Here is a 27898-nt window from a genome sequence, read left to right as displayed (position 1 = left end):
AAGCATTTTTATAATTACTCACAGGCATGCAAAATCAACAACAGTATGGAAGTGTTCAACACAACAACACCACAAGCATGATCTGTCCTTCACTAACTACTCAATTTTTAGGAATCTCTTCTATATGAGCTCAAAAAAATATAAAAAGACACACAGAGAGACTACACCACAACACCGTGTGCAACAGCGAAAGCACGGAGACAATCCAAACACTGGCTGAACCACTAAGGCACATCCACACAGTGAAGTATTGGGAAGCTGGAAGAAGAGACATGGAAAGCCCTTATAGACTATTGTGGATACTCCATCAAATGTGTGTGTGTGTGGTGATAGGGGAACCCTTATATACTATCATGGACACACCATTAAATGTGTGTGTTGGGGGTGGGAGGGGCAACTACAAAGAAAATGAGAAAATGAAGCATGCGTTTACTTACAATAAATAATGAAAATCTAAGCCATAAATTATAAGCCAAGAATAGGGTTGGAGAGATGGCTTAGTGAATAAAGATACTTTACCATCAGCCAAGCTCAGAGCCCCATCCTCTGATCCCACAAGAAAAGTTGTCCACTGACCTAAACACACGCACACATGTACACACGCACAAATAAATAACAAGCAAAAAATGGCTGAGGGAAAAGAATCAGTAGAATAAAAAGTATACTTCTTTGAATATACTGCTTTATAAATTTCCCTTTGTAATCATGAATACTTTGTATAACTAGGAAGAAAAAAAAATTAAAGAAAAGCCAATGCTTGTATGTTGAAGTAAAATGTAAATGTATAGCTCTGAAAATTATCTCACAACACACAGCAGTACCTTTATTATCAGATTCCATTCGGAACCATCATTTTGAATTATGTGTTATTTTTATCACGAGACTAACTTTAGTCCCCTATCTGTCGCCAAATGAAGGGTTAAACAAAGACCATTAAGGTCTACCACCATTAAGGACTGTGAGTCCTACTAGGTGAAGAGCACACACTAAGTTGGAACTGACGCACAATGCCTGCACCCTCTCATCACTATTTATATTGAGACAACCAGATGGCATGTGCTTCCTGCTGTGGACATGTTAACTCTGATTTAGCCAAAGGAGGTTATCTGTGGGACAGCTGACCAGTACCGGAAAGCACCAGTAGTCTGCAAAGGAAAACGCAAAGGATTCCAGGTGAATATTTTAGGGGTCCCAGAACAAGTACTAAAGATCTAAGTAGCATAAAAGGCCTGTTTGCAGGCTATTGATCTGTGCTTCATCTGAACAGAACCCTCGGTCGCCACTCCCGCTGGTCACCACTCCCGTTGCTGCACCTGGTTACAGGGCAGACCAGACGAGGCTTAGGAACGGATGACTACTGTAGTGCTGCACACCTTCCTATGGTTCTGGGCCACACACTTAGGAATCACTCTGTTTTAGCTACCAAATGTTTATTTCTATGGAGTAGTTTTGTTTTATGTTGTTGTTTTTTTAAACCTTGGAAATTTTACCTTTCTTCTCCTACCATTAGTGAATCTCTCAACCAGGCAGCTTGTCCTATGGAGTTTACAGAAGAAATATTCAAACATCTACTGTATGGGATTTTTTTTAAACGTAAACCATGTGCTTTAATGGATATTTAAGCTAGTCATGGGGACAACACATCTTTAATCCCAGCACTTGGGAGTTGGGGGCAGGAAGATCAGGAATTCAAGGCCAGCCTTGATTACATAAAATCCTGTCTCAAAAAAAGGGGAAAAATAACCCGGGCTGAGGTAATGGTGGGAAGAGGCTTTGCAACAGGAGGCTAACACAAGGCTGAAGACAGTGGCTTCTGAGAGAGCAACAGACAGGGCATAAAGATGGTTACCACAACCGAAAATCTTCAGCGTTCAGTGATATAAGAAGGAGGGAATCCAAGAGGAAAAGACGCTTATTCTTTTAACCAGACAGGTCATAAGGTCTCCATATTTCATCTATCATATTCTTTCAAATCAACAATTTTCAACTTGAAGTAGGTATGAAATGTCCACTAAATGTAGATTCTCCAACACAGGGTAGACTGAGCTGGATAACACCCTAACAACACTTGTGTGGTGATCTATTCTGGTATTCCTTCTTCTCTGATTAGAAAAGGGTTGGTGCTCAACAACAAAAGCCCCCTCGGTTTTGCTCACATTCTGGTAGACACTGTAAGGGTCGTAGGGTGCTTGCTGGAGAACAAGGAAGAATGTTAGCACTCGCTACAGTCAGACACTGGCTTTAGAACAAAGTGATGTTACAACAGGCTTCCACGTGGGGCTTCTTACCAATAATCATTGCAGTGAATAGGTCTCTATATAAGAAATTAAACAGGAAAGGTTCATACCAGGCCTCAACTCCCACAACCGCAGTCACTATGTAGACAAAAGAAATAGTCTGGAAGGGAAACAGACAGAACACAGGCATTAACAACTGAAATCCAGGGAGCCAGCGATGTTCTATGTTCACTAAGTCTCATCAAAGTGATTACTAAAAATGAGCTGAAGTTTGCTATATGGCAAACCTTCCTGCCTGTAAGAGACTTTCCCCTCCAATACTGCCATCAAATAGCTACTACAAGGCATCGCAGGTAACTAGTTAGCATATGGAACCTTTCAACAGCAGTCCACAAACTGGTTAAGTCATAGGACGACTGGATTTGCTCACCTAACCAACCTCCATTAGCACACACACTCCAGCCTCTGAGTCCTTCATTGGAGTCTCATGGCAAATGGAGAAATGACCACAGCAGAGGCTGAGACCCAAGGGCTGGGAGAGTAACCCAGAGCTGGACAAAGAGACAGCTCTCTCTACTCACGGAGGCTGGCAAGGGAGACAAAAGCCAACAGTTCATCAGATGTGCGCACCTTCCTCCAAATAAATCATGTTTAATAGCACTAAGTTATTAAATTTTAATGTAATAATGGCATTGTAATATGATACTTTTAAAGCTCTTTTCACTTAAAGATACATGACAAAGCACTTAATCACATTTCCCGTCAAAGACTTAAGAAAACACACAACATATATGAAGCTAGAGGCCATGTGCTGGGAACTGGCAAAGCTAAGGCTAAATACAGTGAGGGTTTCTTGTCATGTTTAGTTTTGTGTAGTTCGGAGTCAATGATGCTGGGGACAGAGCCTCTAGCCCTGCACATGCCAGGCAGGTGCTCTAGTACTGCGTGACATCTCCACCCCAGTCCTCCTTCCAGGAAAAGAAAACTTTTAAGCACACACCATTTCTCCTTTTTTAATTTTTATTAAAAAATTTGTTTTTAATGTTTGTGGTTCTTGTTTGTTTGGTTTGGTTTGGTTTTTTGAGACAGGGTTTCTCTGTATAAGCCTGGCTGTCCTAGAACTCACTCTATAGATCAGTGTGGCCTGAAACTCAAGAGATCTGCCTGCTTCTGCCTCCTGGCCTCCGGAGTGCTGGGAGGTACGGCCTCTGCCACCACCACCCAGCTGTACTGTGTTTTTGTTTGCATGTGTATCTGTGCACCACTCAAGCGCCTGGTGCCCAGGGAGGCCAGAAGAAGGCATCAGGTCCCCTAGAACTGAAGTTCTAGACAGTTGTAAGCTGCCAGAGTAGCTGCTCAGAACTGAAGCTGGCAACTCTGAAAACAAGAGAACCCGTGCTCTTAACTACTGAGATGCCTCTCCAGCCCCACACATCAGTTCTAATTTTAAAATGCCCAACAGCAGTGAAAAGGGTTAATATAAACTCTAAAACCAGTGGACAATCAATGTAAGGCACTTGTATATACTTACCACTTGGCTAATGTCATATCCCCATGGCAGGAAAAGAACGCCTGTGTTATACTTCTCCCAGTGAGACAGGATAAAAGAAAACAAAACTACCCATAGCAGGAGATAAAGAACAAAAACACTGACGCCAGTCGGTCCTCGTCCAAAGATGGAGTACACAGTCACAACAAAGTAAACACACGACCAACTGTCCAGGCCATGGTCAAACAGCTCCCCTAACGGGGTGCTGGAATTGGTTCTCCGTGCTTGCTTTCCATCCACTCCATCTGCAACAAAGCACACACCAGAGGAAGAGTCAACATCCGACAGCATGGACAAAAACAACCTCAGGAAACTGGCAGAAAGAGCAAAATGGGTAATAGGAATGTCCTGTTGCTACCAGCCAGGACTCTATGATATTCCAACTCAAACACTTCAGAAATAAAATATATAATGTCTTTTTTTAAATATTTATTTTACATTGATTGATTGACTGAGAGAGAGAGAGACAGAGAGAGAGAGACAGAGAGAGGAGAGAGAGTGAGTGAGTGTGTGTGTCTGCCATATATGTGCAGAAGACCTTGAAGGCCAGAAGAGGGCGTTGAATTCCCAGGAGCTGGGATGACAAGCAGCTGTGAGCCACCCGCTATGGGTGTTGGAAGATCAACAGCGCTCTGAACCACTGAGCCTTACCTCCTCCAGCCCTGCAGTTTCTTAAGTCGGATCTAAAACTCCATTACATACTACACTGATAGTCTCACTTTAGAGCTAAGAAAGAAGCATCCTAGCTGACCCCAAATTCCTCCAAGTTGGGCACGAACTCTCAAGCTCTCAGAGATGCTCATTACAATCATCTAAGCAGAAAGAAAGAAAGAAAGAAAGAAAGAAAGAAAGAAAGAAAGAAAGAAAGAAAGAAAGAAAGAAAGAAAGAAAGGAAGGAAGGAAGGAAGGAAGGAAGGAAGGAAGGAAGGAAGGAAGGAAAAGAAAAGAAATAGTACGAGAATCTTATAATTAACTGAGTTTGTGCCCTTGGAGTGTTTACAAGTGAGAAAGGGACATTATAAGACAATCATTAAAAGCATGGTGGTATCACAAACTATGGAAGAGTCTAAAAAGCCAGGGTTCCCTTTAGATAATGTGGACCGGCCTTTAGAACAAGATGAAACGTGAGTGGGAACTTAAGGACTGAGTTGGATTTCAGCAGGTAAGAGATACAGGAGTGTGCCATTTCAAGGAGAGATGAGCCAGCAGCAATGCTCCCTGAGACAGAGAACCACAGCGCATATTAGAAGCCTCGAGATGTCAAAGAGCCGAGTCAAGCTCAGAAAATGTAAGCTCCAGGTTCATTACAGCCAGGATGTGAAGGCAACGTCAAAAAGCTGAAGGAGGGGGTGGGAAGACGGCTTAGCACTCAACTGCTCTGGCAGAGAACGCAGGTTCAGTTTCCAGCACCCACATGGCAGTTCATGACACCTCCGTCTGGCCCCCGGGACACTTGACATGCACACACTGCACATATATACATGCAGGTAAAACACTCATACATTTAAAAAGAAAGTAAAACACCACACTTGGCTCTCTGTTAGCAACAAAAAAATTCTAAAAGAGACTCAAGCTACCTCAAAAGTTTAGTGACTGGAGGGGGTTACTAAAAGACTATGAATAGATAAGAGAAAAGCCACGCTTTTGGAAGGTTTGCTACAGCCATGTGAATGGCAGGCTGGAGACAGGGGCCCTAGTCAGTCGGCCTAGACAGGATAACAGGAATGAAATGCTGGTGGCAAGTAAAACACTGACAAAGAAGGACCAGAAGTTGGTGTGGTAGTATAGCCTTCCACGCAGGAGACAGAGGCAGGAAGAGCCCAGGCTGGTGGCCACACTGAGCCACAAGTAAAACTCGGAAAAAAAAAAAAAAAACCCAAACATGTAAAAATGAGAGAATATGTAAGAAAGCAAGACCAAAGAAGCCAACTGCCCAAGTTTCCAGCCTGGGTAAAATGAAGCAGAGTGTCTTTATAAAGAGGAAGTCAACTGATCAGCAGACGTGGTGGGAAGACAGGGCTCAGAGGTTTTCCTGATCTATGTAGCTGAAATATTTCCAAAAACAAAAACAACAACAAAAAAACAAAACAGACACCTTTCTCCTATTCACTGGCATACCAATTTCCTGTTTTCTGTGCAACTCTTATACGGTTAAACCATAAAAATCCACAAAATACACATTAATTAGTTTTTCTGAATTTTTTTCAGTGACTTCATTCCAGCTCCCTAGGCTGGGTCTGAGTATACTTCAGAATGTAATTTTTTCTCAGAATGGTGTCTTATAGGATATTCCATTATTATGAAATACATGCTCAACCCTACAGAAATTACTATAGTGCCAAGTAAGTTAATATTTTGTAATACTAGCATATTCGCACTTGAATATTATAAACTCCTTCATGTTATTTCATGAGGAGCTCTGCAACAAACTACTTATGCACTAGTAAGCCACTGGTTCTGTGAGAACAAACCATCTTTATATGAAAATGCTTAAACGACTTGAAATTCAGGTCTGCTCTTTTACATATATTTGAAAAGCAAGTGCTAAACTGCTACTGTGTACTAGGTCACATTCTAGAAACTTGTGCAACAGTGAACAATAACACTCACTCTCAGGGATTTAAGGTTTTAGTTAGCCCAGCAGAGAGGGAAGGAGGAAGGAGACAGGATGAGACCCACAGATGTTCCTGCTGTACGGCATTCCTGCAGGCAGAATGAGCAGCGCGAGCCTCACGCAGACGGCCCTGACCTCTTTCCCCAGTGTGAGCAGCCCCTCCTTGTCTGTTCCTCACTGCAGTCTATCACCGCCTTCTCAGCACCCAACAGTCATTTTCTATGCTAGGAGTCCTTGTCCAACTTAAAGCAAAAATAATGTCTTACTCCAAGAGCTGGGAAATGCTGTGGTAAGGGCTAACTAATAGTTGCTTTAGGCTTTGTGGGGCATGTCCTTCGTGAGGCTCTGTTCCCCTTCTCAACTGGATTCAGACTGCAGGAAGGCAGCCATAGACAACACATAGAGAAACGAGCAGGCCATGCTTCAAGAAGGCTGTGCTTCTGGAGAGTCAGCTGTCTTCATGCCGCCCATGTTGACAGAGGCCCTATGCACACCCATGCTATCTGGACACAGTGGGTTAAAAAGGAAAAGAAAGGAGGCCTGAAGTGGAGAAGAGGACATGGAAGGGGGTCCAAAAAAGTTAGAGTGTGTATGTGTGTGTGGGGGGGTTTACAACCTAGCCATATTATATATGTGTATGAAATTACTAAAGGATTCTTAACATTTTCTTAAATAATAACAAAAACACACACCAAAAAACATTAACGAAAACCTTACTTCCAACAATAGACAGTTACCTGGATTCAGTTACAAGCAGTGTCAGCACTTTTCAGATTCAGAAATATAAACCTATCAATTGGAACCCGGCATTAATAGACTCTAGTTAAAAATGAATGAAGCCTAGGAGAAAATGTTAATTTAGAGAGTGTTTAGTCGTGCTGATATGCCAGTCACTGATGAAGTGAGTGCTTGCCGGCCTCTTACCTAGAGTGTAGGCAGCAAAGTTGAGGATGCCCACGACAATCCAAACCCAGTCAGGCACATGCTTATGACCAGGGGCTGCAAAGGAAAGTGACCAAGGCTTTAACACAGTCTAACACATAGCCTTACCACCCTACCTGCTACCAGCAAGAAATGTTGCTGCCTGTTAATGAGAGGTTAAGTTACTTGACAATGTATTCTGACCGCAGAACTAAAATATTACAATTTAGTAGTAAACTCCACCAAAATCAAAGTAACTCTTGGAGTTTATATGTAATAAATTTCTTTGTGTGAAAAAAAAACAAAACCAAAGTAACTCCCTGACAATTCATTAATAGTAAGTATCTGTGGTGGTTTGAATATGCTTGGCCCACGGAAAGTGGCAATATTATCAGGTGTGGCCTTGTTAGAGGAAGTTAGCACCATGGAGGCGGGGCTTTGAGGTCTCACACATGTCCTCAAGTCTGGCCAGGGAGACCCAGACTCTCCTCCTGGCTGCCTGCAGAAGATAGTCTCCTCCAGCACCAAGTCTGCCTGCATGATTGCCATGCTTCTCGCCATGGTGATAATGACTCAATCTCTGAAACTGTAAGCCAGTCCCAACTAAATGTTTGCCTTTATAAGAGTTGCCTTGGCATGGTGTCCCTTCACAGGAGTAAAACCCTAACACAGTATCCATATTGTATTTTTATTATTATAGTGCAAGACTTGAGTGTTCATCTTCACTTCAGAATTATTTAAAAGGTTGGGTGTGCTGGTACACCCCTTTCCTCCCAGCACTCCAGAAGCAGGGATAGGTGGCTCTCTCTGAGTTCAAGGCCAGCTTGGCCTATTTATCAAGTTCCAGGACAGCCAAAGCTAGAAAAGATTCTGTCTCAAACAAAACAAAACAAAAATTTACTTATAGAATCAAAATAAAAAATAATATATGAGGGATTTAAAAACTGAATTCACAGACGTGGTGGTACACACCTATGATCTGCTGGGAGACTGATGAAGAAGATGGTGAGTTAGAGGATAGACTACAGAGTCCCAGGCCAGCCTGGGCTACATAGCAAGAGCTCATCTTAAATCTTACGAGTAATCAGAGAGGGATGGGCTTCCCCCCTATTTAAGTTCAGAATCAAAAAGTAAACTTTGGGCCTTGATCAGGAAAAAAAAAAAAAAAAGAGTAATCAGAGAAAATATATTCTTAGTTACAAAATAATTAATATATAATAAAAATTTGATGTATATATTATAAATATGCAATTTACATATAATATTACTCAGCTGTGAAAATGAATGAAGTTTAAAAATTTGTAGCCAGTGAATAGATTTAGAATGTGTAATATTTAAGTGAGGTCACACATTCTCAAGAAGAAAAAAAAAAAAGAAATGTTCTCTCTCCTATATACAATCTAACCAGTAATATATGTATACATGTAAACAAATATTCATGTGAGTACAATATTCATAAAGGGAAAAGAAAGGCTAAATATTGGACAGTGAGGCATGAGTTCTGAAAAAGGATGTAAATCTAATTGTTTTTCTAGCTCTGTCATGGATTTTTTTGGCTTGGGTGGCAGATGGGTACATAAATATAGTTGACACCGAAAGTGCAAAATTGAATGCAATATTCCACAGTTTTTGCTCTATTTTGCACTTATTCTTTGAGTTGTATAGACTTTGGGTCTGTTTAATTTAGATGTGTGATTTTTTTATTTATTTTGAAGTTGTTTTTAAAGTTCATATAATTAAAAATAAAATTATGTGTTTGGGGTATTCTTAGCATTAAATACAAAATACAAAAACACATTTGCAAACTTGGGCATATAGGTGTAGAGAAAATAGGTATGCAAACCAAAGATTTACTGACAAATCATAAAGAAATTTATTTTAAAATAAATTTAGTATACAAAGGGTTCTAGCTTTTATTAAAGACTAAAGTAACTCTGGAGAAATGTCCGTGGTTAAGAGCACTGGCTGCTCTGCCAAAGGACCTGGGTTCAGGAGCAGCACCCACATGGCAGCTCTCATTTCAGGAGATCCAACAACCTCACACAGACATATATGCAGGCAAAATATCAATGCATATAAAATAAAAAATAAGTGATACTGGACTAAAGTAAATTTGCATACTAATGAGATGTATATTCTTGTTTATTTTATGTAAAAAAATTGAAGATGGCTAAGCATTTGATATTATAGAGGGTATAGAGCATCTTCAACATTTTTCACAGTTGATTTCATTTTTAATTTTATTAAGTGTCAATGCTGAGAACATTATTTCACATAAATGTGGAAACCCAGAATACCAGAAATCTGTTAGGCCCATTTCAGAAATTGTTGGAATTCTTCCCTAATCCCAAAGCAAAATTCATTTTTTTTTTTTTCAAATAAGACTCAAGCCAGCAATTCAAACAGCAACTTTTAAAGATTTATTTTGTTTAGGTGTGTGTGTGCGCATGCGTGCATGTCTGGATATATGCACATTTAGACCAGAGGGGTCTGGTTTCCCTGGAGCTAGGCATACAGATCACTGAGACTGCCTAACTTGGGTGCTGAAGCCAAACCCAAGTCCTCAGCAGGAAGTACATACTCTTAGCCACTGAGCCATCACTCCAGCTTAGAAAGGGTTGCAGTTTTTTACTTCTTATTTTCTTGATGAAGGGTCTGGGGTAGCCTTGGACTCAGTATACTGCAAAAACTGACTACAGACTTCTGACCGTTCTGCTTTCACCTTGCGAGAGCTGGGGTTACAGGCATACACCACCACACCCACTTTATGCTGTGCTGTGCTGTGCTGGGGACCGAACTAGGGCTTTGTGCATGGTAGGCATGCCAGGCATGCCGCTATCAACAGCTATATCCCCAGTTCCTAACAGCTTTTAAGAAAAGAAGGGTCTCATTGTGTACTTCTGGCTGGTCTTGAGTTTCAGAGGTCCACCTGCCTCTGCCTCCCAAGGATTAGGATTAAAGGCTCATACCACCATGTCCAGTCCTAAACACCAATTTTAAATAAAAAAATGCTAACACAATACAATCCAAAGGCATTCCAATTTAATACTTACGTGATACGGATACATAAGAAAATGTCACATCTCTGCCTTTCATTTATAAAGCCATTACTTTTCAGAGCAGAGCATTTCATACATTCAGTAAAATGATTACATCTCATACCATAAAGCAGTCTGGAAGCGGAGCTGAGTGTCTGGGGGCAGCATCCTTCAGCAAGGCTACAGTGAACTCATGGACAACACCCATGAGTGTAGCTGCAGCAGCTCACAGTCCTTCACTACTTGTCAGGCTTTGGATTTGTTTTTAGTGGTTGAGTGCTCACAAATATTTTACTGCTGACAAACTTTCTGTGACTCCCCTACATTCAGGAATGTGACCCCATATGGGGTCCCAACTCAGTTTTAATAAGCCATGTTCTAGACAGATATCAAAAATATTTTAGGAAAGGCCAGTTGTATGTAGGACGGAGCACTCAGGCCTGTAGTTCCAGCTACTCAGAAGGATTCTACATTTGTGGCCAACCTGGGCAACTTAGTAAAACCTTACCTCAAAATGTAAAGAGTGGGCTGTTTCTAGCTGAGGGTTACAGTGCATGTCTAACATGTAAAACCCTGAGTTTAATCACTACACTCACTATAAAACCAGCAAGCAAGCAGGGCCCAAGGAAGAACCATCTGAGAGGAAACCCGGAGTCACCTGGAAATGAACAGAAGGAAGGAGAATCCGCATCCCCTTTACAATAGAGGCAGCTTTCCTTTCCTATGACTGACGATGGGAGAGGCTCGTTCCTGGCATATGTAGGCATGGTGGGCCCTATTCAGTACTAAGTTTTAGATACTTTCAAATCCTAAGTGTCTATCTACATGTAAACATTCTTTTTGTATGCTTGTGAACTGCTATATGCTAAGGCTGGCCCTGAAATCTTAACTCTCCTGCCTCCAACACGCAGAGTGCTGGGATCACAGGCATGCATCACCATACCTGGCTTGTAGTTACTCATTATTTGCCAAAGCCTCATAGCTTTTTAGAAAGCATATCTGAATTTAATAGGTAAGTTGCTACTGTATTTCTACAACTTAATAGAAACATATGTAACATTATAAAAACACAACTTAGTTTTATATACAATTCCAACATCATATATAACATTTTAACATCCGAAACTTTCAGAATCATAAACATATTAGAGTCAGAAATTAACTAAGCACACCTTACTTTTGCTACTCAAAACATTTTAAATTATGTATTAAGATAATAAGACTCTTACCTGAAGCATAGAAGTCAGGGTCGAAGTATGTCAGGAGTAGGAAATTGAACACAAGCAGCATAAAGCCAGAAAAGGTTATAAGATTGGGAGCCAGCCAAGTAGGAAACACCTGTTTTTTTTTCCAAAATAGTTGTAAATTAAAGAAAGCTCTGTTTAATAAACATCACAGTATACAAATTTAGGTCATAAGAAGCTATCAGTTTGAAAGATCATATACAGGAATTATGTGTATTAAAATGCAAACACTGACTCCATTGTTAGGTGCCTTTAAATGATTCTTTAATACACAAACCTTTGTAATGATAGCATTCAGTTAATTTTGGAAGGTTTCAAAAAAACCTTTTTATAACAATGACCGATTACAGTGTATATATTTAAGATTTCGAAAGGCAGATACACCAAAAAAGAGAGTTGACCTGGGCGGAGTGAGAAGGCTGGCACCGCTAATATAGCTTATGAAAGCATTGTTGGCCTGCAAGCACAAGCCTGCAATCTCAGTTACTCAGGACAATGAGGCAGGAGGATTCCAAGTCCAAAGCAACCCAGTGAGCCCATTTTAAAAAGTAAAAAAAGGCTGGGGAGTTGGCTCAATGGTTAAGAGCACTTGTTCTTCCAAAGGGCCAAGTCCAACTCCCAGCACTGCATAGTGTGGGGGGTGGGGCTCATAACCATCTCTAACTCCAGTTCTAGTGCATCTGATGCCCTCTGCTGACCTCTAAGGGCATTACACACAGACATGGTACAGACATGGATGCAGGCTAAACATTCGTACACATAAAATATAATAAGTCTAAAACCAAATTTTTCAACAGTAAAAAGAAGGCTGAGGATACAGTTGTGTGTGGATCAGCTGGCAGCATGCATGACGCCCCAGGTCCAACAACTAGAACAGCAAAAAGTAGACCAAGCAGCAGCTCTAAGGCTCGGGAAGATGGGGTAAAATACTAAACACTTGTTTAAACAAAAATGGATGCTATTAACAATCTTACCTTCACTATAGTGTTCCAAAATGGATGCATGATATACAGAGAGAGTGGGTTGGTATCCAAAGCGCTGTACTGTTAAGGAAAAAAAAAACATTCAGAATTAAGCATTAATTTCTAACAAATATAATAGTATTTCTTAATGAAAGCAAGTGTAAAACAACCCTGGAGAGCACACTATTTCTATGCTATGCACTTCTGGGTAACAAGACTAGAGTAGCGATGGGGCAAGGCTGCTGAACAGTCAGCCATGACTTTATGGCCAGAGGAAAGAGCAACAGAGCAAGTAGTCAGATCACACCAAAGCGCGGACTTAACCCTAAGATGGTTGTCTCAGTCATACACTCAAGAGTGCAAACTGCCAAGATCATCACGGGCTCACCCTCTCCATCAACTTATGTTACAGCAGTGTTTCAGTAAAGGCATTACACTATGGACTGGGGTACAGCTGCCCGGTAGAGCACTGAGTTTTTTAGGGATTGGCACACTCTCCTTTAAGAGAAAAGAAAAAGAAACGTGTCACATTTCCGTTGTTATAGTTATTTTACAGGAGAGGCAATATTCATACTGCCCAAGATAAGCAAAAACAGGACTTTTTCAATCTCCTACATCCATGTTTTTTGGTGTTTGTTTTTTGCTCTTTGAGACAGGGTAGCCCTGGGTGTCCTACAACTCACTCTGTAGGCCAGGCTGGCCTTGAACTCAGAGATCTGCCTGCCTATGTGCTACCACCTCCTAGCTTTCCTACACCCACTTAACCTACCTACAGTGGTCTAGTTGCTCTGGGTGCTCTTCCTTATTCACCTGTGGGCAGCATGTGACATCCTGATCTCAGAGGCTACCACAGGATTTGACAAGTTGGTCATTTATACACCTATCAGTAATTCAAATGTCTATTCAATAGATTCCGTGTGGTTTTCTTCCACTTCTCTAACAATTACAACTAAAATGGATACCTATCTGGGACAAAAGACCCAACAAGGGCAAGAAGATGATGATGGAGATGTAGTTTGCTTGTACAGGCCAGAACTATACTTCAGGGGTATCAGCAGACTCTCAGCAGCCTACTCCCTGCTTCAGCCTACTTACATTGTCCTACTGTAACTTGCAGCATGCCATGCTGTGGCATGGCTCTCTCTTTCACCTGCACAGTGCACAGCAGACACCACACCACTACACAGAAAGTGTCATAGGAAGAAGGCACTGCCCCGACAGCTCCCCCAGGCCTCCAGACCTAAGCACCCCTGGAACTCTACACAGATGACTCAAAGGGAGTGTCCTGGCCTCTACTTAACAGTCTGTACCCATACCATGTGGTGGAGGCAGGTGACCTGAAAAACTGGAAGAGCACCCACTTCCAGTCACCCTCTGCAGGGGAGCACAACCGCTGTAAGAACTTCAAGTGAGAAAGAAGGAAACAGCGTGAGGTGCGGTGTGAGCATCTAATGGGCACATCGTCCAAAACTGTCCAAACGGCCTCATTCACTAACTCCTCATCATTTTGAATTAGATCCAAAACAAATACTTTGGTTCGTGATATTTCGCTTTTTATAGTCTGACACTTTAAACCTCTACGCCAGAAGCCCAGAATATAAAATAAACACAGAAAGGGACATTTTACCCTATAGGACTCTAATTTGACATTCAATAGTGGCCAATGAGTTCAAGTAAATTATAGCAAGATCAGAATGAGATTCCATGGCATTAAACAGCAACCCTATTCAATACTCAGTGTTCTCAGGTTACACAGTGCTGCTTTTTGTTTGTTTGTTTGTTTTTTGAGACAGAGTTTCTCTGTAGCCCTAGCTGTCCTGGTCAGAAATCCGCCTGCCTCTGCTGGGATTAAAGGCGTGCACCACCACGCCCGGCTACACAGTACTTCTTAAGGCTACATATCATTTAAACAAATTCTTACAGTGCTGTAAGAATGGCAAAGCCTCATCATGAGGGGGAAATCAATATAAACTATTAAAAGTGTTTGTTAAGTACACTCTAACTCTGCACTGGGATGCTCTGGTACACCCCAGAGGATGTGAGCTTGGCGACTAACCTGGGGACCATCTAGCATGGTTCACTCTGACTCCACAGTCGATAAGCCTGAAAAAGGACTTAAGAGCAGCCTCGGGGCAAGCGAGAGGCACTTTCCAAGCGAACGGTCCAGAGGTGGCCTAACCCAGCACACTCACAGCTACTGCAGTCTTGGTTTATAGGCTCTCTAGTGCTTCCGGTTACCAAGAGCAAAACAAACCTCACCACTTCCACAAAGAAAATGGTCTGAGGCTAACCAGTTTTCCATACACAAATAAGTCCTCTTCAACCCCAGCCTCAATCCTGTGTTTCATTTTACTCTACAGTGTTAAGCAGAGGAGAGCCGAAAAACCAGGCATTTAAATAACTGGTAACAGCACTCCCTTTTGTGACTCCTCCAAACACTTTCAGTGTAGCTCACTAGACCAAGGGTTGGAGGGCTCTAGTTAAGGGTCAGATAATAAACAGTTAGGCTTTGAAGAATGAATGGCCTCTGCAACAAATATGTCACACTGCCATTAAAAGAGAGGCACATGCAAAGACATGAACAAGTAAGTAAGCACGGCCTTGTTCTAATAAAACTTCACGCACAGCAGAGGGGCTCGGAGACTCAGGAAGGCTGGAACAGATAACCCGTCTGCTGTGATCCAACACAGCTTCACTGAGGGCAAAAGGAGACGGAAGCAGTGCCAGGTGGGAAGGAAACATGACCTTAGAAGCCTCCAGTTCTCAACATGGCAGGCTCCTCAAGACAGTTTGGATTGTCTGGTGACAAACTCACATCATAAGCTTCAGATACCTTCACAGTCACCTGGCCCCTCAGCACTGCCCCATATGGGCCACTGGGCCACCCTGCTCTATGATATCAGGCTAGCTGTCAGAAGCTAAGCATACAACTACACTGGCCCTTTTAACACTTCATCATTTTCCACACTTCCCAGACAAGATTTTCTTTTAATCTAGATTAAACTGTCCAAAAAAGTATATATGCCTCCAAACCCCTCAGCATGTAAACTTAGCCATGCTAATAACACCATTCCTTACGTCTCATTAGAATGCCAGCTGAGACAGAACATGCAGGCCATTCCCTTAGGATGGCTATGCATTAATTACTACAGCTCATCACTTCTGTTTGGATATGGAACTCTGTAATGTCATCTAAAGCTACTGTACCTATCTCACACTAAGAGACTTTCATAGTCCGAGTGAAAGCCACAATTACTCGAAGGAATGTTTTGCCAAATAGCCTAAATCAAAAGCTCTTTTTAAAATTTCAATCCAAGCCAGGAAACAAAGCAGAATTCACTCCCCCTTATCCACAGCTACAATACTTATGAACCTGTGCTTTCTGACGGAGGCTGCGCTACACCACTCGAAGGAGTAGGAAAACTCAGTTTCCCAAGCTCACTCAGTCTACAGTCTGACACGAGACGGGCCAAAAGGAAGAACACAAGTGCCTATCATGAGGCAAGATAAGAGAAACCATGGACACGTTAATCGGGTTGTAGAAGAAGAGAACAGGGCGAACAGACAGACAGAAATGGAGTAAAGCCAAGCCTGGAAATGCTGCCTGCCACACAAGAAGTACAAAGAGTCACCAGACACTGAGGCACAGGGACATCCCCCTAGCGTTTCTTAGAGACAGTGCAGCCCTGCCAGGACGCCATAAAATTTGACTTAACATAAAAATTAGTGGTGGTTCACGAACTACACTTACTGCTGTTACCATTTCAGATGTAAGCAAACTCAAACATCATTTCCAAGATCCTTTTTTTTGTTTTGTTTTGTTTGTTTTTGTTTTTGTTTTTCAAGACAGGGTTTTTCTGTGTCATCACCCTGGCTGTCCTGGAACTCACTCACTCACACACATATATTCTCATTCTCTCTCTCTCTCTCTCTCTCTCTCTCTCTCTCTCTCTCTCTCTCTGCCTCTGCCTCCTGAGAGCTGGGATTAAGGGTGTCCCCCACCATGCCCAAGGGGTAAAAAGCAAATAGTTCATACTGAGATTTCAGTATAAATTAAAATTATTACTTCCATCACTTAAGCACAGAATATAATACAAAAGGCCCCAACTGTTAAAAATTATTCTTTAAAAAATATATATATATATGTATATATATCAATCAATCAGCCAGGCGTGGTGGTGCATGCCTTTAATCCCAGCACTCGGGAGGCAGAGACAGGTGGATTTCTGAGTCCGAGGCCAGCCTGGTCTACAGAGTGAGTTACAGGACAGCCAGGGCTACACAGAGAAACCCTGTCTCGAAAAAACCAAAACAACAACAACAACAACAACAACAACAAGAAAAAAAAAATCAAAGAGCTGCCCTTCCATATAACAAATTTGGGACTCAGTGCCTGAACAGAAAGAAAAAGGTAGAGAGCACAGAAGTTTCTTAATGTGATCCTTTATTCTTCCAGTATACAGTAGGCATTCAATAAACACATATAAAGTCTGCACATATGAACAAGTAAATAAATGTAGCAAGTGTACACTGTGTATTCACTGAAAGATCAACACATTAGCCCGGCAGCAAATACTATAAAGTGGATATAATAATGTTAATTGCCATTTGACAGAGCTCTAGAATCACCTGGGCCTCTCTCTAAACATGTGGGGATTATGTTAGGTAAGGTGGGAAAGCCATCTTAAGAATGGGCCATTCCTGGACAGGCAAAGCCAGCCTCGAGAGCACTCATCCCTCTCCTTTCCCTGGGGATGGATCTGAGGTGAGCAACTGCTTCAAAACCCTGCTGCCTTGACTGCCCTGCCATGGACTGCACCATGGAAAATACATTCTTTCTCCTTTCAGTGGCTTTAGTCAGGAGACTTTATCCTAGCAACAGGAAAAGAAACTAAAGCAAGGATTATCTGACTCAAGTGTACAGATAAAGAGGCTATAACATTCCAATTGGCACAGCTAACAAATGGGAGGGCCTAAGTTATAAATCATGAGTCCAGTAAGACGAAGTCATCTTAGAACACTCTGTGAAACTGATCACTTTCCTGTAAGCCAGACTACACTGTCTGGACACAACCTTTAACTCCTAGAGCTTCCACCCCTTTGGGAGTGAACAACTCTTTGACAGTGGTTGTACATCAGACATCCTGCATACCATACATTTACACTACAATTCATAACAATAGCAAAATTATAGTCACCAAGTAGCAATGAAAAATTCAATTTTATGGTTGGAGTCAGTACAACGTGACAAACTATACTGAGTTACAGCGTTAGGGAAGTTTAGAACCACTGTCCTATACCCAGGGCACTGAAACTGCAAGCTCTCCTGGTACAGATTTTTCTCTCCCAATGTGTGGAACATGCATCTCAAAGTGACTCCCAGTGAGTTACCCCCTCCTATCTCCTTGATGGTTCATTCTGCTTCCCCGAGGGTAGAAACTGTGGCTGCTTCTAACCAACAGAACACAGCAAGGATGATGGATGCCAGTTTTTTCTAAGATGTATCACAGAGCACAAGTGTGAAGGCCAGAGGACAAAGGTTAACCTCTAGTGCTATGCCACTGGAGCCATCCTCCTTTGTTTTGAGTTAGTCTCTATAGGAACCTGGCTCATTGTCTAGGCTAAGATGGATGGCTAGTGAGTCCCAGGGACCCATCTATCTCTGCTTCCTCAATACCAGGGTTATAATCATGTACGGCCATACCTAGGGTTTTTTTTTTTTTGTTTTTGTTTTTTAAGATTTATTTATTTATTATATGTAAGTACACTGTAGCTGTCTTCAGACACTCCAGAAGAGGGTATCAGATCTCATTATGGATAGTTGTGAGCCACCATGTGTGGTTGCTGGGATTTGAACTCAGGACCTTCGGAAGAGCAGTCAGTCTCTTAACTACTGAGCCATCTCTCCAGCCCCATACCTAGCTTTCTTAATTGAGTTCTGGGAATCTAAACTTATGTCTTCATGAATCTCCTGAACTATCTTTCCAGTTTGAGAACAGATATGCGGAAACCTGAAGTTCTGAGCATTCTGAGTACTGGGGAGGTAGAAGTAGAAAAAGCTCTGGTAAGAGGCCAGTCTGTAACCTTAAAAAAAAAACAAGAACAAAAACACCAAAGCTAGGGATATATCTCAGCCACGGAGCCTTGGCTAGTGTGGACAAGTCTCTGGATTTGACCTTCAGCACCACAAAGGAAAAAAAAAGAGAAAAATTACAGTTATTTGATGTTTGAAAGCTAATGTATGCATGTTAGATAGAGTAAGATAACTTATCTTTCATATCCATTTCTTATAATATAATTGGGTATTTTTGACACAGGGCAGTTCTCAAAGTGTGGGTCTCAAACTGTACACATATTATTAGCCCCAATCAGATCTACTGCATCAAGGTCCCAGGAGTGGGACCAATATATAAACCAATATACATGGCCAAACTCTGCCCATTAGCAAACCCTTCTCAAGGGTTTCCTGAACTGAATGATAAGCCACTATCAGGAATTTAGTGGCCAACACAGACACTTCCTAGGGATAACTCCAAACATTACATTTTATGCAAAAGGCAAAGTATAATAAGGTTTCTAAAAATAAATTATTAAGTATCCATTAAAAGGCTACTAAATGCAAGAAAGAAAGCATCATGCCACAACTAAGAGCCAAAACCACGAACCCTAAACTTCAAACGCCTTGTAAGGGAAGGGAAGGTCATTAACCCGAACAGAAACACGTTTCTTACATTTTCTTTATGACTGTGAGGCTTTAAGAACCACACCCACAGACATGACTCAAAGATTTCACTTCAGGGAGTGCAGCCATTTTCTATCTGCTAACAAGTCAGAGCAGACTGGAGAGTCACAGCCAGGAGAGACGCAAGCAATGTTGACAAGTGGGTCACTTCAGTGAGGGAACAGAGCTACCTGTTGAAGAATTTGGATATCAAGCGTACGATAAATACATAAGGTCCCATGAAGATTCTTACACTGGAGAGACATATTTGAGAAAAAAAAATACTTAATTCTGTCTGTTGTATTATGTTTATAAAAGCAGGAAGAAGATCTTATCGAGGCTGCAGTGGTCCACAGGACTCTCTGAGCTTCGCCATGCCGCCCAAAGATGACAAGAAGAAGGAAGATGCCGGAAAGTCGGTCAAAAAGGATAAAGACCCAGTAAATAAATCTGGTGGCAAGGCCAAGAAGAAGTGGTCCAAAGGCAAAGTTCGGTACAAGTTGACAATCTTGTCCTGTTCGATAAAGCAACATACGACAAGCTCTGTAAGGAGGTTCCGAACTATAAGCTTATTACTCCAGCCGTGGTCTCCGAGAGACTGAAGATTCGCGGTTCCTTGGCCAGGGCAGCCCTTCAGGAGCTCCTTAGTAAAGGACTTATCAAGCTGGTTTCAAAGCACAGAGCCCACGTCATTTACCCAAGAAACACAAAGAGTGGAGACGCCCCGGCTGTGGTGAGGATGCAGGAACAGGTTCAATCAGCTGTGCATTTGGGAAAATAGAACTTTATTGAATCCAAAAAAAAAAAAAGCAGGAAGAAACTTGAGAAAGACTGCAGAAGCAAGGAATGCTTTGACACAAGCCTACAGTCCCGGCACTTGGGAAATGGGCAGAGCCCTTCCACATCCATCATTAATCAAGAAAACGCACTAGAGATCTTTGCCTACAGGCCAATCAGAGGAAACAGTTTCCCAACTGAGACTACCTCTTCCTAGAGGAATCTAGCTTTGTGTCAAGTTGACAAAAACTAACCAGCACGAAGAGGTTTGTGTGTAGCTTGGGACCCTGAGACCCTGGGTTTTTAAAACCGGTATCATGTACCCCAAGCTGGGTTCCTACTGAGATCTTCCTGCCTCTGCCTACCAAGTGCTGAAATTAAAGGAATGTGCTACCATGCTTCAATATAATTGTCCTGGAACTGGAAGTATACTTCAGTTTAAAATGCACAAGGACCTGAGTTAGATTCTCAGCACCCATGTAAGAAAGCTAGGCATCACAAAACATAAATGTTATTTGGTGTAACCTCAGGGTGGGATGAGAAGGTTTTATTCTTCATTTACTTAACATTAAGCACTACACACTGAACACTTGGCAAATATTAACTTTAAATTTTCAACTTTGAAAGTGATCCTGTGAAGTAAGAGCTCGCAAACTCACAGATGAGAAAAGCTAGGGATCGGGTTGCCTGACAGTGACCACACACAACAGGAAGTATCTACTTTTTACTTAAATATCACCCCCAAACTGTTTAATAAAAATGTTTTCCTTCTCAGAGCTGTGAATCAAATGTCCCTTTTATCCAGTTTCACTTTGTGTCTTCAGTCAACTATAGGAAGTATTAAATGGAAAACTCAAGAAATAAACAATTCATAAGTTTTAAAATTTAATGCTGTTCAGAGTATCAATGAAATCCTGTCCCTGTACAGTGAGGTAGAGATGTGACTGTCCCATTATCCAGCGCATCCATGTCATAGAGACTGCCACCCATTAGTCATTCAGTAAGGACCCAGGAATCAGCATTTCCATTCAAATCCCATTCCCCAAAGCCCACGCTGCTCACCTCACTCAGCTCACCACTAGCCAAGTCATGTGGTCATGAGCAGACTATAGTGAGGATTCTGACAAAGATCAAGAGAGACCCTGTTAATGGAACTTCATTACACTAGACTGTTACTGTTATTAATCTCTTGCTGTGCCTAAGTTACAAATTAAACTTTATCATAGGCTGGTTTGCACCTGTAGCAAAATCACATGACATACAAAGTTCTGTGTTACCTCAAGGTTCAGGTATGCACTCACTGTTCTGGAATATTCCCCTGCAGATAAGGGACTACAAGACTCAACGATAAGCTCACCTACGCCACGCTGGTTCACGCTGTCCATTTCTCATCTGCAAACCATTAGATCCATCTCCATTAAGTGCATTGCTAAAGGCCATTACTCCAGTCTTACAGATCCTGTGCATAACAACCAGTACCAATCAGAACAGCGTACACTTCATTCCTAGGTTTAATAGATGGCATAGCGCAAAGAACACAGACTCCAAATCCAACTGCCAGCTGTCAAATCTCAGCCCCTTACTGTGGTAGATAGACTGGGTGTTTCCTCCATACAGCACCTGAATACAAGCAACTTTTCTCCCTCTCCTACTGATTTTCTCTCCCCTGCACCCGACAGAACTTCCTCATCCACCCTTCTTTTTGTCTCTTTAGAAGGACTTCTTTCTCTTCTAACTTCAGGATATGATTCAAGAGACATTTGAAAAGGAAAGGAGGAAGGAGAGAGAGAGGAAGGGAAAAGGCCTTGCTATGTTGCTCTGGTAGCTTTAAATCCTAGCCTCAGTGTCCTGAGTGTTGCAGTCACCTGTATGCCTCATCACACTTGGTAGCTGTACACATTTACCTAAAACCCCTAGAGTATTTCCAAGGCTTATTAATGTACTCACCAGGAATAATCTCATCAAGGCAACTAAGGTGTCACCACTGATGATGGGTTATTCTTGAGTAACAGCTGACAGCTAGGAATCGCTCAATTTACACATAAGATTACACTGCAGCCGGTCTGCAGTCCCAATAAATGGAAATCAAAGTCAATAATTTCTCATACTGCTGAGCAGTGATGATGCACGCCTTTAATCCCAGCACTCAGGAGGCAGAGGCAGGCGGATTTCTGAGTTCAAGGCCAGCCTGGTCTACAGAGTGAGTTCCAGGACAGCCAGGGCTACACAGAGAAAACCTGTCTCAAACAAACAAACAAACAAACAAACAAACTATATATATTTTTTTCTCATACTATTTCTACTGAGGCTCAGGAAGCATCCCAGCCTTTGAAATTACAGAAACTGCCTTTATCAGAGGACAACTCACTCACAAACCATAGTTGCTGTTTTGTTTCCTTGGTCCCCCACCCCCCCTTGGTTTTTTTGAGACAAAGTCTTGCCATGTAGCCTAGACTGGCCTCAAATTCTTGCTAATCTTGTCTTTGCCTTTGGAGTGCTGAGATTTTAGGCATTTGTCACAATGCCCAGCTTCAGAGTTCTTTAGAACAAGGAGTTTTGTTTTAATCCTAAACCACTATACTTTCATGTGTCCCCATGCAACAAGAAATGCCTACCCAGAAAGTTACTATAAAGTCATTGGGCCTGTCATCTGAGCACTAGGGAGGAACAGGCAGAAAGACCAGGTATTCCAGGGCATCCTCAGCTACCTAAGACTTTGAAACTAGATTGGTCTCACACAGACACACACACAAACACGCAGAGACAGACTGACAGACAAGACATAAAAAAGGGAATTTTTAAAAAGAAAATTACAGCATGGCACTTGACAAATCCTGCCTCACATGATAGCTCACTGCCTCTACCTAGTCCACCTACCTACTAGATCCCCCCCACCCCCGCCTTTAAAAAAAAATGGTTTCACTATAGATTCTTGATTATCCTGGAACTCACTATGTAGATCAGGCTGGCCCACCTGCCTCTGTTTCTCTGGTGCTGGGATTACAGATGTGTGCAACCATACTAGCCATATACCTTTTTAAAAGGTAGAAGGTAAGTACTACTAACCCTAAACTGTAAGAGGAAGTTCAAGGACAGTGTTGCCCAATTTTCTGAAAGAGCATACAGAAATATGGACTTTTATGGGAAAGATTAATTTTTAAACAAAGTAAGGATAAAATTCAAATGTATCTGCTGGATAAATTCAGTATGAGCTTTCCAGTTATGACCTCTATTTTCAGAATCTCCTCTCCCTTGCTAGGTGTTGTGGCTCATGTCTATAATCCCAGAACAAGGCAGACCAAGGCAGGAAGATCAGAAGTTGGAGTTTAGCTGGACTACAGATTAAGACTGTCAAAGAGAAAAAAGGAGGAAGGGAAGGAAAGAGGATCTCTGCTCCGTTGGGGGACACGGTGGTGTCAGGCCTGTCATCTCAACACTCTGGATACAGAAGCAAGAGATCATGAACTTCATGCACAGTGGAGCAGACACAGATACACACAGACAGACACTCAGAATCTCTATTCCCTCTTTTCTGTCTCCACTGCCATAATATTCAAGTCTTCAACATTTCCTGGGCAGAGGTTGGCTGGCTGGCTGGTTGGTTGGTTGACTGATTGACTTACTGGTATCAGAATCACTTAGTGGGGAGTAACCACCCTGCAGCACACACCCCAAATGATTCTGATGCCAATAAATATGGGCCACAGACACTAACTCTCAGAACAAAATTACTTCCACTCTGCTAGGAGCCTGCCTCCCTCTCCAGTCTCATCTGCCCTGCCACCATTATAGTCAAACACCTTATTTTATGGTTCCCAGAAACCCTCAGGCCTGTCTCTGTATCTCATGACAGGCTGCCTTTCCCTTCTTCATCCTCTCTACTCAGTCTTCATCTTTCCAGCCTGGCCTTGCCTTTACCTCCATCACCTTGGAAGTCTTCCTCAGGTATAGCATCCGCTCCCACCCCATCAGTGTGTTTTGCCTCCTTGCCTTTCCACAGCACCTAGAACTTCAATCTGTACTCACTAATTATAAAGGTTTGTTTACCCATCCCTATCTGCCACCAAACTAAGCTCTTTGAAGTCAGGAATTTCACCTTAGCTTAATTTTGCAACCCCAGTGCTGTGCCTGATAAGATCTTCCATAAATGCTTGCTAAATAAATAAAATTACACAGTTTGACCCAGTGAGACCGAAGGCCAGTTTGGATTCTGGTCCTCTGGCATTGCTATCATGATGCAAATACAATCACTCTTTAAAGCTCAACTGGAACAGTAGTAAGTCCACAATAGCTACACTCCCTGTATCAGGTTGTTGTCATCATCTACATTCACTAACTACCCAACAGCAGAAACCAGTTCCTGAAATTCTACTCTTGAAACTAAACAAAGTGCTTAACTCTTTCCCCTCTAAAGCAAAAGGATACAATGTGACACTAGCTGCAACACTGTAAATTAAAACTGTGCCCTCAGTCCGACTAAGCAAACCACAACAGTTTAAACCATTAAAGCATGGGCTGGGCGGTGGTGGCCCACGCCTTTAATCCCAGCACTTAGGAGGCAGAGACAGGCGGATTTCTGAGTTCGAGGCCAGCCTGGTCTACAGAGTGAGATCCAGGACAGCCAGGGCTATACAGAGAAAAAACTGTCTCGAAAAAACAAACAAAAACAAAAACCATTAAAGCATGGAGTCTTTCAGCAGTATGTATCGGTCCATTACGAACAAGAGGAAAATGGAAAACAGCGAGGAACGATGAACCTTACAAATTGGAATACTTCAACATAACTGTCTGAGCTCCTTATTAAGCAATGGAGCAGAACAACTGTACTTCTAAATTAGCTCATCATATTCAAAGTGAAAATTCAAAAGAAGCCTTCCAGCACCCCTGCACAGAGCTCCTACTACCAGACTTAATTAAAATGCCTTCTATTCCTTTCCATCTTCATTCCTTCAGTATTTTCTGGGCATCTCTTCAGCTCAAGATACTGTGGAGACACTGATCATGTTGAACGAGACAGCTATCAGCCCTGCCCACCTAGAGCTCCTGTCCTAACACACCACCAGCAATTATTAAACTAACTACTGAATAGGACTGTGTTAGACACTTCACCAGAAGACGTACGTATTGAGAGTATATAAAACTGAATCCACCCCAGGCTTTCTTCTGTACTGGAAATCACCTCTTTCTTACTACAGAAACCTAATTACCTCTCTGTGTGCACCCCTCTCAGCAGCTACTATATGCAAGTGCCAGGTTTCCACGTGTAGCTCTCAAATGTACCTCTAGGAAAGATAGAAAAATTAAACTGGTTCAAAAGTAATTTTTTCCACCAGCTGGTATAGGAGTGTCATTTCTTTTCTCTGTATTTTTTTGCTCTGTTATAAAAGGTCACACCCGATTAAAACCTCTTTAAGTATTTTGATTGCATGCTTGGGGGTGGTGTCTTAATCCGTTATAAAGCATGTACTCTCTGAAGACCACACAATGAGAAGGCAATGAGAAAGAAAGGATCTCTGTGTGCAATTTCACGTGCCAACAAAACTGACCACACAGATTTTTCTTTCCCTTTGGATGCCTCTGTTTCATTCTTTTAAAATGAATGTGGTATGGCATCCAGCAGAGAGCCTTCTACTAGAATTTAAGGTTATACATTTGTGATTGATTTTGGATCCCGCCTCCAAAAAAAGCCTCACTGTAACTAGAATAACATCAACATTTTAGTGACTGCTGGGACGATTGCAAAACTGACCTTTGTTTTCCAGAACGATAGGAAACCGGTTGTCAAACACAGGAGCTGAGTCAGATAAGGAAGGGACAGCCACAGAAAACCACACCGAGATGTCCGATAAAATAAGACTTTTATCTAGCTGGGACTATAAACCTAGAGAAGACGGTGAGGAAAACTAGGCTCACTGAATAAAGCTGCCACTTTATAAAAACTTGCTCTAAAAGTCAAGACTCATTTTCGAAGAAAATATTTTGGCTGCCAATCTTTGCAGTGCAGCACAGATAACCAAGAGGGTGATGCAAACACACACAGGAGGTATCTGGGTTAACAGCCTTCTGACCCAAGCCACTAAGAAAGCTCTGCAATTTCTTCCTTCCCAGTTACAGTTTTAAGGTAAGTCACCACCTTAATTCAGAATAGTATGGTCCAACACTGCTTCAAAGAAGAATATCCTAGGGCCTTCTAAAGCCCCTGGGTTTTTTTTTTTCTATTTCAGTTAAACAAAATGAAGATTTTTCCCCCCAAAATATTAATTCATTGCACAAATGTTTCCTGGATGACTACTACCCACAGGACTAGCCTCATCATTTGGACATTCTATTCGGCACACACTAATTTCATAAAGGAACAGATTGCCCTCAAGAAAGGCTTACCAAAGATGAAACACCAAACCTCATTATTTCACATTAAGACACCTGGATGGCCAGTAGTTCCCTGGGGGGACTACTAAATCTGTATTTTGCAACCCCAGAATGCTGGAACCACCAGCATTTCTTGGGGGTTCATGCCGTGCCAGACTCTTTTCAACCCTTTCCAATATACTAAGCACAAGAGAAACTCACACTTAGGCTAAAGAGCCTAAAAGAGAGGCTGAGTAGGGTTTCAACGACTCGTCCAAAGCCAAAAGAAGAAACTTGACTTTGGCATCGCGTTTCTATGTACTCCAAAGCCCGCGCGCTCTTTGCACTATACAGTTTCTTCTAGTGCACAACGTCTTAACCTGCAGTGCCAGCGCTACGAGCCTCAGTGAAAGCCCTTTTCCAGGGGTAGGGTGGAGTGCATCTGCATTAAGGCCTGAAAAAGTCACTTCCCTCCCTTAGCATCCGCTAAAAGACCATCCAGATCTCTGAAGTTGTAAGCACTGAGAGGCATGTGAGAAGCTCATTCAAACGACGACCAAAAGAAGGGAACAACACCCTCTCTGGGAAAGGCTGAAAACCCGCCGCAGTGACAATTAATAAGGAAAAGGAGAGAAAGGAATTTCTTCACCCCACTCTCTAAGGAAAAGGCAGTCTCCCGCGGGGTGCCAAGACCGGGCGGCCGGCCTAGGATGCTCCCAAGCTTCCCGACCGCGACCTCCCGCCCCCAGAATCCCCTTCAACAACGCCCGCCGGCGCGCCACGCGGCAGGCGCAAGGTGACACGGACCGCGCCGGCCCCTCGCCGGCCAGGGCGCGGCCCGGGCGCGGGGGAGATGGGCGACCGCCTGCTCGCCTTCTCTACCTTGTACTTGTCAAAGCCCGACAGCTGCTCTGGGCTCACGTATTCGTAGCCAGCCATGACGACCCGAAAACTGAACGCCCACTCCGCAGCGGCAGCGACACTGCGCGACAGGGCAATGAAACAGGAGCAGCACACGGCGTTGTGCAGAGCTAGGAAAGCCTGGGCTGGTAAAGAAGGTAGAGGCGCGCTCCGCCCACCGCGCACGCGTAGCGCACCCAGTGCGCAAGCGCAGCCCCGCGGCTCCCGCGGGTAGGGACACCGCCCCTTACACGGCCCGCCCCCAGCACCGCCTCAATCCAATCGGCACGGGATGGCCATCGCCAAGTCCCGCCCCTCCTACCGTCTTCGTCGCTTCATTTGCCAGAGTCAAAATAGGTGAACTGAAGTAAGAGGAGGAGTGAAAGGTCAACTTCCCAGCAGCCTTTGCTCTTGTCTCTGCTATAGGAACCCCGAGTGATTGTGTGGGATGCTCGCATAATCTTGTGGCCCGGGTGAGTGTGTACGGGGGCGTTCGAGGGGAAGGGCGGAGGCAGGTGTGTGCCACAGCGGGCTGTGAGCGCCTGGAGCTTCGGGATCCTGAAATGATGATGTCGGGCGAACGGGAA

General features: G+C 42.8%; 1 protein-coding gene and 1 pseudogene across 2 annotated transcripts in view; one reads left to right on the top strand and one right to left on the bottom strand.

Moving 5' to 3' along the window:
- The window catches only part of Selenoi (selenoprotein I), a 39850-nt gene extending 12322 nt beyond the window's left edge, over positions 1–27528 (bottom strand). The window contains exons 1-6 of one of the 2 annotated variants that reach the window (NM_027652.3): positions 27294–27528; positions 12578–12646; positions 11589–11697; positions 7325–7399; positions 3769–4031; positions 2289–2397 (exon numbers count right to left, since the gene is read on the bottom strand). In NM_027652.3, the coding sequence (NP_081928.2) occupies positions 2289–2397; positions 3769–4031; positions 7325–7399; positions 11589–11697; positions 12578–12646; positions 27294–27350 (682 nt within the window). In that variant the 5' untranslated portion in view covers positions 27351–27528. The remainder of the gene's footprint in view (positions 1–2288; positions 2398–3768; positions 4032–7324; positions 7400–11588; positions 11698–12577; positions 12647–27293) is intronic. The other variant, NR_137634.1, reaches the window with a different exon arrangement.
- Gm16288 lies at positions 19661–20082 on the top strand (annotated as a pseudogene).
- Positions 27529–27898: the final 370 nt, after the last annotated feature.

This window comes from Mus musculus, chromosome 5 (assembly GCF_000001635.26).
Source record: "Mus musculus strain C57BL/6J chromosome 5, GRCm38.p6 C57BL/6J".
Taxonomy (NCBI): Eukaryota; Metazoa; Chordata; class Mammalia; order Rodentia; family Muridae; genus Mus; species Mus musculus.
Note: the sequence above shows the minus strand (reverse complement) of the source record. Positions and strands in the feature narration are given on the sequence as shown.